Source organism: Bombyx mori, chromosome 4 (genome assembly GCF_030269925.1).
Source record: "Bombyx mori chromosome 4, ASM3026992v2".
NCBI classification, from domain to species: domain Eukaryota; kingdom Metazoa; phylum Arthropoda; class Insecta; order Lepidoptera; family Bombycidae; genus Bombyx; species Bombyx mori.
The window spans coordinates 8369436-8383361 of record NC_085110.1 but is presented as its reverse complement, the minus strand read 5'-3'; the positions used below and the strand labels follow the sequence as shown (position 1 = coordinate 8383361).

At 34.1% G+C, this 13926-nt stretch overlaps 1 protein-coding gene across 2 annotated transcripts; it reads right to left on the bottom strand.

Moving 5' to 3' along the window:
- Positions 1-269: 269 nt before the first annotated feature.
- On the bottom strand, positions 270-6269 carry LOC732885 (very low-density lipoprotein receptor). Of its 2 annotated transcripts, none has more exon segments than NM_001110325.1 (5): positions 270-1806; positions 1894-2043; positions 3741-3871; positions 5033-5171; positions 6090-6269. In NM_001110325.1, coding segments are annotated over 5 exon segments (1632 nt in total). In that variant the 5' UTR covers positions 6142-6269; the 3' UTR covers positions 270-646.
- Between the last annotated feature and the right edge of the window lie 7657 nt (positions 6270-13926).

The following is a 13926-nucleotide window of genomic DNA, read 5'->3' as shown; positions in this document are numbered from 1 at the left end:
AGTGGTTAAACTTAATCTTGCCGGCATATTGTTTACAAATCCAGGTGATTATAACAATGGCAAAGTTTTCTTAACACAGTATTTTTGTATTATCTGACAATCTTTTTTTTTAACGTGGCTAAAAAAACCTTTGGAAAATTAAATCCTTAAGGGCTTCATCTTTAAATAGCTTCATAGTAATGTCATTGTTTAACTTTATATCGTATAGCAATAATTTTCTTGTAGTTATGAAAAATTTAAAGTGAAAGTGATAATTAAAATAAGACAAATTTATAACCAATTTATTTTATTACTCATAATGTAAAACTTACTCGCTAAAAAGAAACATCAAGGTCTACCTATCTTTGTAACAAAGATGATTATTATTTTTCTTCAAAATAAAAATGGAGCTTACTTTGGAGTGGACTAACTTTCGACACATTATAATGATTATACATCATTGGGCTTGGAATTAAGTTAGATAATGATGAACTACATGTATGTACTGTAACCATCGGATTTTTAAATAATTAAGTGGGAAAATTATATTAGAAAGGACACTCAATTTACGACGACAAAATAATATTACATGTTGCAATGTAATTATTGATAAAATTATTGAGTATTTATTTACATGTGTACAGTCTTTTTAAATAACTTAAAGAGATCACTTCTTAACGTTGTATCCTTCGCCCTGAGGATCCAAGATCCATGGATAGTTGTTAGGACACTCCATACAAGTGAAAAGACGTAATGTCTCTCCTGGTAACTCTCTAGTTGTTAGTGGACAGGCGTTCGGCAGGGAACAGAAAGGTTGACCTTTGACGTCACATTTATCTTGTTTCCATTCTTGGAAGTCACGGAGTGATGATAATTCGGTAGGGTTTTGCATCCATTGAATAACCTGAATTAGTGAAGTGAAGTATACATCGTTCTTTTCCAACATTTCTTCGATAAACTTGATTAATTCATCTCTGTATTCTTTTTTAGATTTAAGCCAGGAGGCGTGGAAGTGGAAGCCTAAGGGAGCGCGGTTGGTTGTGTAATGACGGTTGAAGTTGTGTCGGAGAAGACGTCCAAATTGTTCACCACTTTGGATGTTTGAACATGAGTCTACAACGTGGCAACCTGGTAGAGATTCATCAAATGTGGGATCGTCCCTTCTGTCCAATTCATTCATGACCATTTCCCAAACGGGGTGACTTCTAGACGGACAGTTGTGGGCGTTGCCGTTACACTTATGTGGCATGCGGAAATACAATGTGTAAGGCCATATCGGGACGCGTCCAAGAGGAGCAGTGATGGATGCATCATACACGAAGTATTGATCACCCATCATTTCGAATTGTTTGTTTCCACCGACACGTAAGTAAGGCGCCCGAACTCCAATTATAGAAGAGTCAGTGATATTTGCGTAACGTTCAATGATAAGACGAGCTCCGGCCATTTCAGCCAACCAATCATCGTACGAACCACTCGTCCAGTATTGCGGATCATCTTTATGAGTTATGGAAAATACAGAAATTTCATGTCCTTTGCGGTGTAATTCTTGTACAGCTGCATAGTTAGTATACTTGTGTGAGACGAAAAACGTTCCTTTAATTTGACAACCGTTAGGATTATGACGATTACCGTTGAATATTTGTTCATATAAATCGATGTTGTCAACATTCACAGCACCGTTAAATGTAATAGTAACCATTTGAGGTACTTGATTTGGTTCAATTCCACCTGGGATACGTGTACCGTCAGCAGAACAGAAACAGTCAGGTAGGACGCACTGGTTAGGATCACAGTCAGGCGCTCTATTTGGGTCCAGTTCGACAGCTGTTGGCAGAACACATGATTTATTGGCATGCAATTAAAATAATTTCTTTCAACAGTTTTGTTGTTTTTCAAAATAATTATACTTACTGCAAGCATTTTCATCGGATTCATCTTTGCAGTCTGGTTTACCATTACAGAACAATTCTTTTTCAATGCAATCTCCGCTGCCACAAGCCAATTTACCTTCAGGACAAATAGGTTCGTCCGTTTTCAAGATTGGTAAAACTTTTCGTGGCTCTGAAATAACAATTAATTTTTAAGAAAAAATTTAAATCACCTGCTCACTAAGGAAGAGGTAAAGTCGGATGGATTGTTGAAATGGGTACATAGGATTTATTTCACAGTTTTTTCTTTCAATTATTTAAAATTGCTTGCAACCTATTATTGTGGTGAAACAACCTTTGGTACATCTGTTCACTTTGTTGTCGTATTGTGTACAGAGGGGGGGACAATCGAAATTCAGAAGAGAAAGTTGAGCGAAGCGTGATAGTTTAATCTAAGTTAAAAGACTAAGTTATCAGAAAAGGTAGGTAATGTAACTAGAAAATGTTTCGTATAAAGAATCGAGAAATGTCAATTTTAAAATGATGAAGGTTGCTGTTATGTTGGAAAAGATAGATAGGAGTATTGGAAATATGATGATGAAAATATATTTTTACGATATTCATTTGTTCCCGTGTCCAATTCATTTTTGTCTGTTTATTTGTTCGAGCATCGTGCAAAAACTATCTGACGAATTTTTAATAATTTTTTTTAAATCTATAGGCCACTATGATAAGATTTAGATCTGCTATATTTTAGCTAGTTGTCATAAGGAAAGTCGAGTACAAAAAATAAAAACATTTCTTTTATAACCAAGTGCAACAAATATGTAGTATGCGCTAAAAAACATTTGTATTGTTCATTTTTAATTGAATGCGGTTGAAATTTTATTACTCTGTGAAGATTTAAATCACATTTTAGTGTCCAGAATTTGTAATTGTAACTTGAAAATATATTTAATTAGCCTATCGTTACACTTGATAAAGAAGTATTTGTAGAAAATGGTACCAATAAACAAGAAGCAAATTCTGTGTATTATACAAGTTGTTTGTGAAACTTATACGGTGTATTATGTATTATACAATTAGTTTTAATAGTAAATAATAAAACGAAATAATTTTGAAAAAGGTTAGTGTAAATGTTAGCGAAGATATAAAATATTAATGGTCATGAAGCTTAAGCATAAATTAGCTAATGTTAAAAGATTGCGTGATAGAAAAGTGAACTGATTTATCTGTGTTTCTTTATCTATCTGATTTTCAGTGATCTATTCCGTTGTTTTATTGATATGACTGTGATGTAGATACTAGAATTACAACAGTTTTTAATTAAAATCATTCTGGAACAGATGGATTCAGTGGATTAATCCAATAAATCCAGTTACTGCTAATAATAACAAAACAGATGGGTATTTCAACATTATATACAAACTAAACAAGGGATTTTAGTGTTTGTGTCAAATTATAATGTTAATGCGTAACACGGTTCGGTTCATGGCGGGCCGCTCCCTCGCTCCGCGCCTCATGCAATACACCTATAATAGTCTACTGTGCGACGCGGCCCTTTCACCCAAGCCTGCTTGCACGCTACGCGCCAATAGCTTCCATTTCGGCACTTACTCTCGAGTTTGTCACAGTTGTTCACTTTACCCTTCCAGTCGCAGGTTTGTTTATCAAGATCGAAAGCCAATCCAGACGGGCAAGTTATCTGTTTAAGACCTGACCTAGTGCACCTGCGTTGACAAGAAATGTGAAGTTAAATATCAGTACAAACACAGGAAGCGGCCATCCGGAAGGTTAGCCGGTTGTCGAGTTTTACCAGAACCAAACAGACTGGTTCAACACGGAAACAAGCCCTCCGCAAGACCACTTCCTGAATTCCGCGAAACTTACTTTCTATTTGATCGCAATTCTTAACATTCGTTTTCCAATCACAAGTTTGACGGTCGATATCGAAGGCGAGACCTCCGGGGCAGCGCACTGAGGCGAGCCTGGTGACGCTGTTCTCTAGGCCCTGGTCGCACCTGTGCATAGCCAGTTAATATAGCAATACGTACATTAATAAGTTTATTATAAACAATCATCTTTAGTTTATGCATTTTTACTAGTGTAGATGAGCAGGGTAGTTTGTATCCCAACAGGCAATAGTTGTCAGAGCTCATAGGCACACACGCCACGGCCTAATGTGAATGCCACGATCTTGAAACATGAAATCAGTCTTATTTGCATTGGAGCATCAGCTATTCTACCAATTATGTGGGCGAGCATGATTGCTTCGCTGCAGAAATAGGCATAGCTTAGTAATTTATATAAGCCCACAAGAATTGTCACATAAATGGGCTCACAATAAATGTCCAAATTAGGATTAATAGATAAGTTGAGTTCAGCAGGAAACTACGAAAAGGTATAATGGACTTTAAGGAGTATTAAGGAATATTCCAGATGCATGGTAGGGAAGTGGTTCAAGGAGACCCGGAGCGAATACTTACCTATCTTCTGAATAATAGCGGGACTCATTATGTTAGATCCTTGTACCTTTTCAATAAAAACTTATTTTTTCAAAGTTAATTTTTCTTTTATTTTACAAGTTTTTACTTAGGTATCTTGTCTATTATTCTAATAATGAAAAGGTTAGACACATTTCAAAGTTAAATCTTGTGTTACGTAATTTCATTTATTGCAACAAAACTCATTAAAAACTTTATATGAAAAACCAGGTGGTAAACACAAAAGTCGTTAACGATAGCAGGTATAATCATTCTCGGAAAAGTTACGATTATTAATTCTAGGCACGACAATCACCGTTCTGTTGACAGCCTGAAATATTAACTTGATGTCCTCTGCATACTAACTAAATAACACGTTCATATAGAAACGATAAAGAACGGTGCTTTTTAACTGTCTATTAATGCTCCTTCCAAACTTATATGTACGAATCTTTAACCTTGATTAATTATTATAAGAACGAATTTGTATTGTAGTGTGAAATGGCAAATTTATTAATTCATCAACATTAAAAATATGGAAAGCCTCGTCCTTAAAAAATGTAGAGTTCGGATTTGTTTTTCATTAATTTTTACATACATAGGTATAATATCGGTTGCCGAGCGGTACCACATTACGAAATACTCTGTCGACAACGAAAGCGAACGTGGAAGGTATCTATATTCAAATATGGCAGTTACCTGACGACATCGCGGCAGTCACCTTCGGTGGTGAGACGGAAATATTCATCGGCGGGTCTACCGTCGCACAACTGATCAGCGTTCGGCTCATCTCCAGCTCCGTCGTCATCTTGTCGCTTCACACGAGAAGTACTGCATACTAAATAACCGAAAACAATTTAGCTATACATACGTAAATATTTTATTTATTTTAAGCAGATATTAACTAAGATAATTTTTTCTAAAACTTACGTAAGAACAATTACAACATCGTTGCGTTCCAGTGAATGTTGTTTGAAAACAACAAGATACTATTGTTTTAATTGCCATTTAACTTAACGGTATTTGAAGCTATTGCATGTATCAGAGTAGAGGTAAAAAAAACAATGCGTGTGTAACCTCATATTGTTTTTATACAGATTGAGTGTAATAACAAAAGCTTAAGCAATTTGTTACTCACAGTAACCTAATTGAGAATGTTGCAATGTTTTTTGCGTCCTTAATATGTAGGTTTATGTTTGGTAAGTAATGTTGTTCTTTGTTTGATGAAATAATATCATGTTTTAAACTAATTTATAGTTTCTTCGTATATGTTTGTAAAATGTATTGTAAAAGCTTGACTGAGCTTGAATGCGTAAGTCGGCATTGAAAGTGGAAACGTTGAAAAGAAATCGAGGTCATGCTAACATGCCACGTAGCAAGCCGGCGTCATTTCTTTGTTGCGTCAATCAATGTTTTTATGAAGAAAATAAATACCTGGATTTGTATTAAACTGAATTTTAAAATTTCATACACATTTGTGTACTTTCTGCACGAATAATTCATTTTTTTAGTTTTTAACACTTAGAGAGTATTTTATGAAATATATTGATCAAAAAATGTTTTATTTTGAATTATAATTTTGATCAACAACATTTTCAATGCATTTTTAATTTTTTTAATTCTTGAAATATCTTTTTATGTTTAAATACTGAAAAAAATATTTTTATGAACAATGTAACCGATAAATGTATTTAAAAATTAAAAGGAATAATTTAAGGAATTAATATATATATTGAAAAGTAACTAATAGACTTACCCAGCGAACCAACTAATAACACACCGAGACACAGAAACGCGTGTCGAGCCATGGCGCTCGGCGAAGACTGGCTGCTGCTTAGCGCGCCTTTTACAAAGTGCAAGAGCTCTCCGCTGCCCCTCTTTAACTATTTGTATTTATATAACCACACGATGCGAACATAACAACGCGCTCGTAGACACCAATCGTCTTATATCTGCTACGCCGACAGTCCGTCTATACTTCGTACCACCACAGCTTTTAATAAGCACTCCACCTCTATACGTAAACATTACATACGTTACATTACGTTCGAAATACACATTACTTACGATAATTTCATTAATGAATATTTTATTGTACTTATGTGGGAACTATTTTCAAGTAATAGGAAAATAATATATATTTCCTGCTTAGAGCATGACGAAGATTATTTGCTTGTAAGCACTCTTAAATGTAGAAGATAACTTACATTTACTTGAATAGTAGCTTAGTATGATGACGTGGAAGATTAATTTCAACGTTTAAATGATAACCAATCATTTCCCCTTTTTATTTTTATTTTAAAATCATGGAGGTTTATAAAAAGTTAGATTAGATAAGTAGATTACTAAAAAGTAGTATTTAAAAGATAAAGCTGCTATTATTAATACGTAACTGTTTCACCACTTATTTAATCTACCAAATTTAACAAAATAGTATTTGGCTATATGGCAAATTCACTTTGAAGGGTTCGGTGTGAAAACTTAAAGGCTCACAGTAAAAAATTGAAGTGCATTTTGTTTGTATAAATAGATATATTATACATATACATATGTAATATACATATGCCGTAGGTTTTTATTACAATTTTATTTAATATCTACGTAATTTAGGATCTACATATTTATTTATATGTATGTATTTTCAGTGTGTGCTATAAACGCAAAAGTATTTTCGCATCATGATAATCGCCTTATCGTTGCCGCCGCTGACTACTCCCCGAATCCTGATCACGCAGGAGCCAGTCACCGTCGACGCCCTAGACACGTCCTTACGGATCCATCAGATCCAATAACCTTTGCATTAGACGCCTTCAGCTCTAACACTAGGAGCAGGCTTAGGGACCTCGGTAACCGTACTCGTCGAACTCGACAAAGAGTTCGCCGTGCAACCTAACCCATGAATCAGCTCGCTGAGTTTCTCGCCGGATCTTCTCAGCGGGTCGCGATTCCGATCTGGTAGTAGATTCATTCGCGAAGCAGCTACTCTTGAGCTGTTAGGTCTCCTTCGGAGGCGCTCGGGTAGCTGTTAGCAAATCCCACCCCTCCTGGCTGAGCCTTTGCTCGCCCACCCGTCCTGGTGAAACTGGAAAGGCCTCCGGGCCACCAGTAATTCTTAAATCATAAAAAAAAAGTATTTTCTAATGTTTTTCTTTTAGTTGGGCCTTGTGACTTTTGTCCAAAACGGTTCTGATTTTTCCTTAATCTCGTCTACACATTTCCCAGTCTGTTTTTGTTTATTTTTTTGAGTTTCCGCCTCGACGATCACACTGTCACTCTTTTTGTCCATCTCTCGTGTTTATTTCTTAAATTATAGCTTGCCCGTTTCCATTTCTGTCCCTTTGTTATGACAATAGCATTCTTTACTTTTGTCCTTTTCCTTATGTCGATTCGTTATTTTGTCTATACTCCATCCCATACTTCTTTGGCACTTTCACTGTCCACGCCCTAGAAATGTAACCAATGTACAAAGCCGACGGCAAGGTCTACAGGATTGCGATGTTATCTGTTTACTTCTGAAAAGTATTCACTTTTGATAAATTGAAATTGAACTTTTATTTATTTATTTTTTATTGCCCTTGTAGGCAAACGAGCATACAACCCACCTGATGGTGAGTGGTTATCGTCGCCCATGGACTTCAGCAATGCCAGGGGCAGAGCCAAGCCGCGGCCTACCGTACCGTACTTATATTTTAATAAAACTCAAAATCAAATGAATGTGAAATCTAGTTATTTTGATGATGTGATTTGGAATAATAATTAATAAATAGTTGAAATTACGAGTTTTAATAGAATACCATCTAAGGATGGGTTTGTAAAATAGTAAACCTGAATTTCAACGTGACAAAGTATTGTGAAACTATAATAATTTCAAAATACCTACACAAAATTCTTAGAAAATGTCAATGTATTCAGAGGTCATATTTTTATAACTATTTATCCAGTTACAAGTATTTGCCAAAAGTCAAGGTTGACAATTAATTTGACGTCACGCAGAAAATTAGTAAAACGTCGAATAAAGCTTGTTTAGTTACTACGGACCATTATGCCGTGAATCTTAAAAAGGCACTAGTTTTGACCTCATTAATAGGCTTATTTTTTACATTAACTATATTTTTCTGTTCTTTAATGAAAGTTAATGAGGTCTTTTTAATTAGTTTGCTTAATAATAAGGGTATAAATGTTTTCGTGCTGTATATGTAACACAATGCACTTAATCATTGCTGGTTTCAACGTGATATTTACTAGACACAAATGTTACAGTACTAAAAGCCCGCATAAAGTTAAATACACGTATATATGTAATTCTTTGAACAAGTTGAATTTTTTAGAGGTGATATGATGATTCCAGCTACATGAATGCTGAGCGATGTATTCGTTGGCCTTGCGGCAACATCCGGGTGTCTCGGGTTATGTAATGTACATATGTACTAGGAATGAGGTTTACAAATAAGATGGGAGGCTGACGGGTGGAGTTTTAATTTACTTAAAATAATTCTTATAACCTTGAAATCTACTTTTGAAATATTACGTTGAATAAAGCCCCTAAAATTTTTGTATTCAATACGCGTTAGTCATGTTGTTTACTTCGTTATTTTCCTTGAGGGGTGATGAAACACGTCGGATATTTTGTTGAAAATGTACCACAAAACATTCATGAGTTTCGGTTTAAAGTGTACATCATGGGTTATTACAATACAATTTAAACTGCGACCTCATCTCTAAAGCTGAGCGGTAGGTTTACGCTATGCATGTGGGCTCCGATAGCCACCACTAGGTGAATCCTGATAGCTCATCGGCCCATCTATGACTACATAACATAGCATTTCAGTTATATGTATGTATACTGAACAGCGATATTCATGCATAAATCCGATGCCACTTTCAATATGCATTTCATTGAAGCAAGAATGTAAAAACTTCAACAAATGACCGATTTAGCTGAGGTTATAATTTAAGTTTGTACTCTCAATCCCAAATATAATTTAATGGAAAATTTAAGGTATCTTTTACTTATTTAATTGCACATTGATCTAAATAACTATGTTTATTATAAGCCTATTAGATTATTAGTAAATTTATATTTTATGAAGATGTTGCTTAGACGTTGAGTACAACGGACTAAACGATATTCCTTTATACTTTCAATATTATAATAGTATAGATAGGTGTACATTATAAAGTTGCGCAATGTGGTGAAGATTTAACATTTAAACTATCAAGTGCTTGTTGATGCGGTCGTTACGTATGCATTTGACCTGAATGGCCAGACGTGCCGAATTTGTCAAGATTTGCGAGATTATTATGAAATTTTTTGAATTTCCTGTTCACATGAAAATATAATCAATTATTTTAAAAACTTAACAAAAAAACTCTATCCATTAATTTCGATTTTAAAATTGGAATGCAGTGTCTCATTCCAAAATGTTATTGAACATCTTACATCTGCGGGCCTTATTATAATGAATACCTAATTAATTATATACTTTCTTAGTACACTGTCAGTTGAATCCGTCGAGGTGTATCGGCGTCAAGTCGTCGCCGTGGCGCAGCTTGTCAAGTAGGCGCGCGCGAGTCAAGGATTCTACAAGATATTTCCTTTCACTTGTGACAATTCATATATTTATTATGTATATAGACATCTAGCTGTATATATTCGTCTACCATGTTTACGTATCTATAGGCGATATATATCTGCATTCTGTGCAATAATGGTATAGTACTTACCTATTAGATTTTATAAATACTGCCTACGTCACTATAACGTAGGTAAAGGTATATTATTGTAAATTCTGCGAAGGTCAAATACCAAGTCTTAGTTACCGGTTTGAATAAATGATGTTGTCTTATTTGGATATCAATTTCGCAATAATAAAACCGCTTTTCGAAGGGAAATACAATAATAATTAAAACGTTGGTATGAATTTATTTATATTGTTTTTAAAATTATTTTAAGCATTATAAAATTTTGTATTTGTGCTCTCAAAATATAGTGATCAGTAACTTAAATAATGAAAATGAATTTCTGGATAGCGTTTTCGTTACATACATTCCATAGTTATAAAAAGTATATTAAATTTTAAAATCAGGCGGTAATGCACAGAACAGCCCGATTTAGAATCGCATGTATAAATTTAGCCACGAAGATTTTTTTTCTTTTGTTGATTTCGCAGAAAGCCTTGCGCAAGAGACGAAACTCGTTACGCCTCACATTTGTATCCTGCAGGGATGTCTTAAAACTTTTCATAAAAAATACGGATTAACTTTTCAACTATTTATTACTTGTATTTGTGAAATACCTACCATGTTAACTGGCCTATCAATGTTACTTGTTATGTCAGAAAAGTGAGTAGGTACTACCTTTGTTAGAGGCAATAAGATAAATTGGTATAGAACAAAAATAACTCGTGTTTCGAACATAGCCTTGAAATTATGTAGGTTTTAAGAATTACAAATATTGTGAGAGGTCTCGGACTATTAATGCTAGTAGGCAAAAGAACGTCTTGCATTCACGTTTGATGAATTTTAATCATCTCAATTTAAAATGTATTTTATTAGCCGTCTTATTTTTTATCTTAAATATTTGTTTATTCAACGGGTTCTTGAATTAAGTTTGTATGTCTAATGTTTTGTAACTATTGGAAATTATATGTTTTAAAAGCTTAGAAAATTTTAAAGTTCGACTTGACTTTTTAGCCAAGTTGTGTGAATGCTTTGAAGCTTTTTAAGAATAATATATCAGAGATTATCATGGAATTCATGCTGATGCATAGACAAAATCTCGTAATAAGTGTTAACAAAGAGTTTTTTGATTGCGCTGCCACAGAGGACTTTCACTGCTTTCACTGTCGCAGGCTGCACTGCGCCTCTTCACACTACCATACCTAATGTTTGCATCGAATGTATTTTCGACTCTCTATTTATTTAGATGCTGCTAACAATACTGTAGTTTTTTCATTGTCCTTATTTTCTGGTTCAATAACATTCATGAATTGCGAAACAAATTGGAAAGTTGATAATGGCGTCGAGGATACGTACATACATAGATGGCGAATGATGATGATGTGCAATGCAACCACCCACTGATGTCAGAGGAGATAATGTGTTGGTGGCGCCCGCAGTCTATTGTTCCACGGTCGTCACGCAATCATGCGTTCTTCTGACATGCGTCAATTGTATCACTGTCAACTCTGTTGAGGAGGTGTCTGATGGGAATGCATCAATCTTAGCATAGTCAATATTTAAAAATAAAATCTTCAGTAATTTAGTAACGGTTGTCAAATTACATTTCTTACTAAAGTAACGGAAATTGTAACGGTCCTAGTTTTTGCGATCAAGTGTAGGTAAGTATTGATTTATGCATCTTAGTAATTTTTTAACGCACTGTTAAATACAGTACATAAGTAGATTTTTTTCAAAGTACTACAGCTTAAACTTAAAGCTATCTAAGATCCTCCTTTGAGATTAGGCAAGACTACTTAACCTGTTATAAAGCTTAATATTAGTTTTTAACAATGGCGTGAATATTGTATTTATGCATATTTCCGAGACCGTTCTGTTAATATTTCGTAGTGTTTTCCTTGTAGTATGAATGTGTTATATATATATTGCATGTAAAACCATATTGGCACCATTCGTGTCAAGTAAATACAAAATCCATTTGTACTGAAACCAGTTTGCTTGTGGTCAAAAGACGCAACGGAAACGGTACTTTTGTCAGATATTATTGCGACGTTTATGTGTAGGTGATTGTTAGATCTTGTACAAAGTGTATGCAGGAAAAAGAGCATTGAAAGAGAGGCTAATGACTTTATATTGGTGTAGAGACCGCTATAAGTATGCTCATGTACGAGAGAATAAACAACATTTAGTTTTAAGATAAATTATTTTATTTTGGAGATATCAGTCAAATTTGTCAAAAGATTCTTATTAAAATAATACGATTAAATTAGGTATTGATTAGAAATCAGTTTTATCATTTAAATTATTGTATTGTTGTTGGTCCTTGCTATGTGTGCAAATTTTCAAGTTAAGCAGACGTCCTGAAGCTGTAGAAAATTACAATTTTAGTTTTTTTATAGATAAATAGTTTTTAAGAGTCAAACCAATAAAATCTCTTAAAAAGGTAAACCATTATTCATTAATACAATAAGTTTCACTTGTTCACATTTAAAATATTAATTTTCGTTGAATGTTTGCTTGTTGCAATGTTTGAATATAAAAAAAATTGGCCATCGCCGGAAGGCTGGCAGATGTGAAAGAAACATTGACATTATTTTTTACAGGTATAGATGCATAAAAGGATAGTTTACGACAGGAAATTCATATTGCTTAATGAAAAATCAAATATTAATATTAAGAAACAGTCGCTTGCGCATGGTGACGCGTCGCCACATCGTCCACAGTATAGCATATAGACTGTATATACATATAATGTTAAGACGGTTGAAAATTGCTTAAACAAATTATAACAAAAGGTCTAACCCTTCGTGCAAATCGCACGTAGAAGAGAAAATTAAAGGAATAAGGTATTTAATTACTTGACATTTACGTTTTAATCATATTCATAAAATGTTATTGTTACGTTTTTTTAGGCACTTTAGTGTTACGTTAGTTCATCTTTATGGATTTCTGCATATTTGTAATTTTTATCTAATTTGTAAATTTGCTAAATTTTTTTTGAATAAGATGAGCCCAGACGTTTGAGCCCTGATCCGTCGAGATGGAATCGTTCTTTCGGTTCGTATGCTTACAAAGGTGCTTTATTAACTTAGTGAAGTCCAAGGTCTGAGATAACCGCTTCACAAGAGACGACCTATGAGCTTGTTTGCCTACAGCGATGAAAGATTACCGTATTGAATCGTTCCATAGTTGTAGAAGTTTCCATAATATATTATAGAAGTGATGGACGAACATCAATAGCTATATTTACGTATGTATGTATGAATTGTAGGTATATATTTGAACTGCAATATTTTTTATTACTCAGATGGGTGGATGAGCACACGGTTGAGGCCTGGGGTTTAAGTGGTTGCCGAAGCCGATAGACATCTACAACGTAAATGCCGCCACCCACCTCGAGACAGGAGTTTTAAGGTCTTTATTTTTACAGTGCAATGGTTGCCTCACCCTTTGAACCGAAACGCATTACTGCTTCACGGCACATCAGTAATTATCTAAATGTAATTGTTTGTAGCATGATTAAGATTTGAGAATAGAACTGACGCTATGCATGAAATTGACAACAATAGCGCTCATCCACTGCTACAGTACCCTAGTGTTTTTCAATCTTAAATTTATGTTATGCCCTTTGATTTCTTAAAAAATCAGTAATAAATAATATCAACTGACTTGATTTTTAAATCTTTTAATTAGGTGTTTTATAGAGCATTTTTAGCGTATGTTTGAAACAAGCCTTTTTGTATTTATTTATATCTGCCTTCATTGTGTTATGTCGTAAATTATTAAAGAGCATATTGCCTTAATTTTGATCTCATGTTTGAAAACATTAAATCACTAATCGAGTTAATACTGAATTGTTTTCAGTTTACAATTATTGATCATAAAAGGTTGTATTGTAAATAAAATAGCGGAAA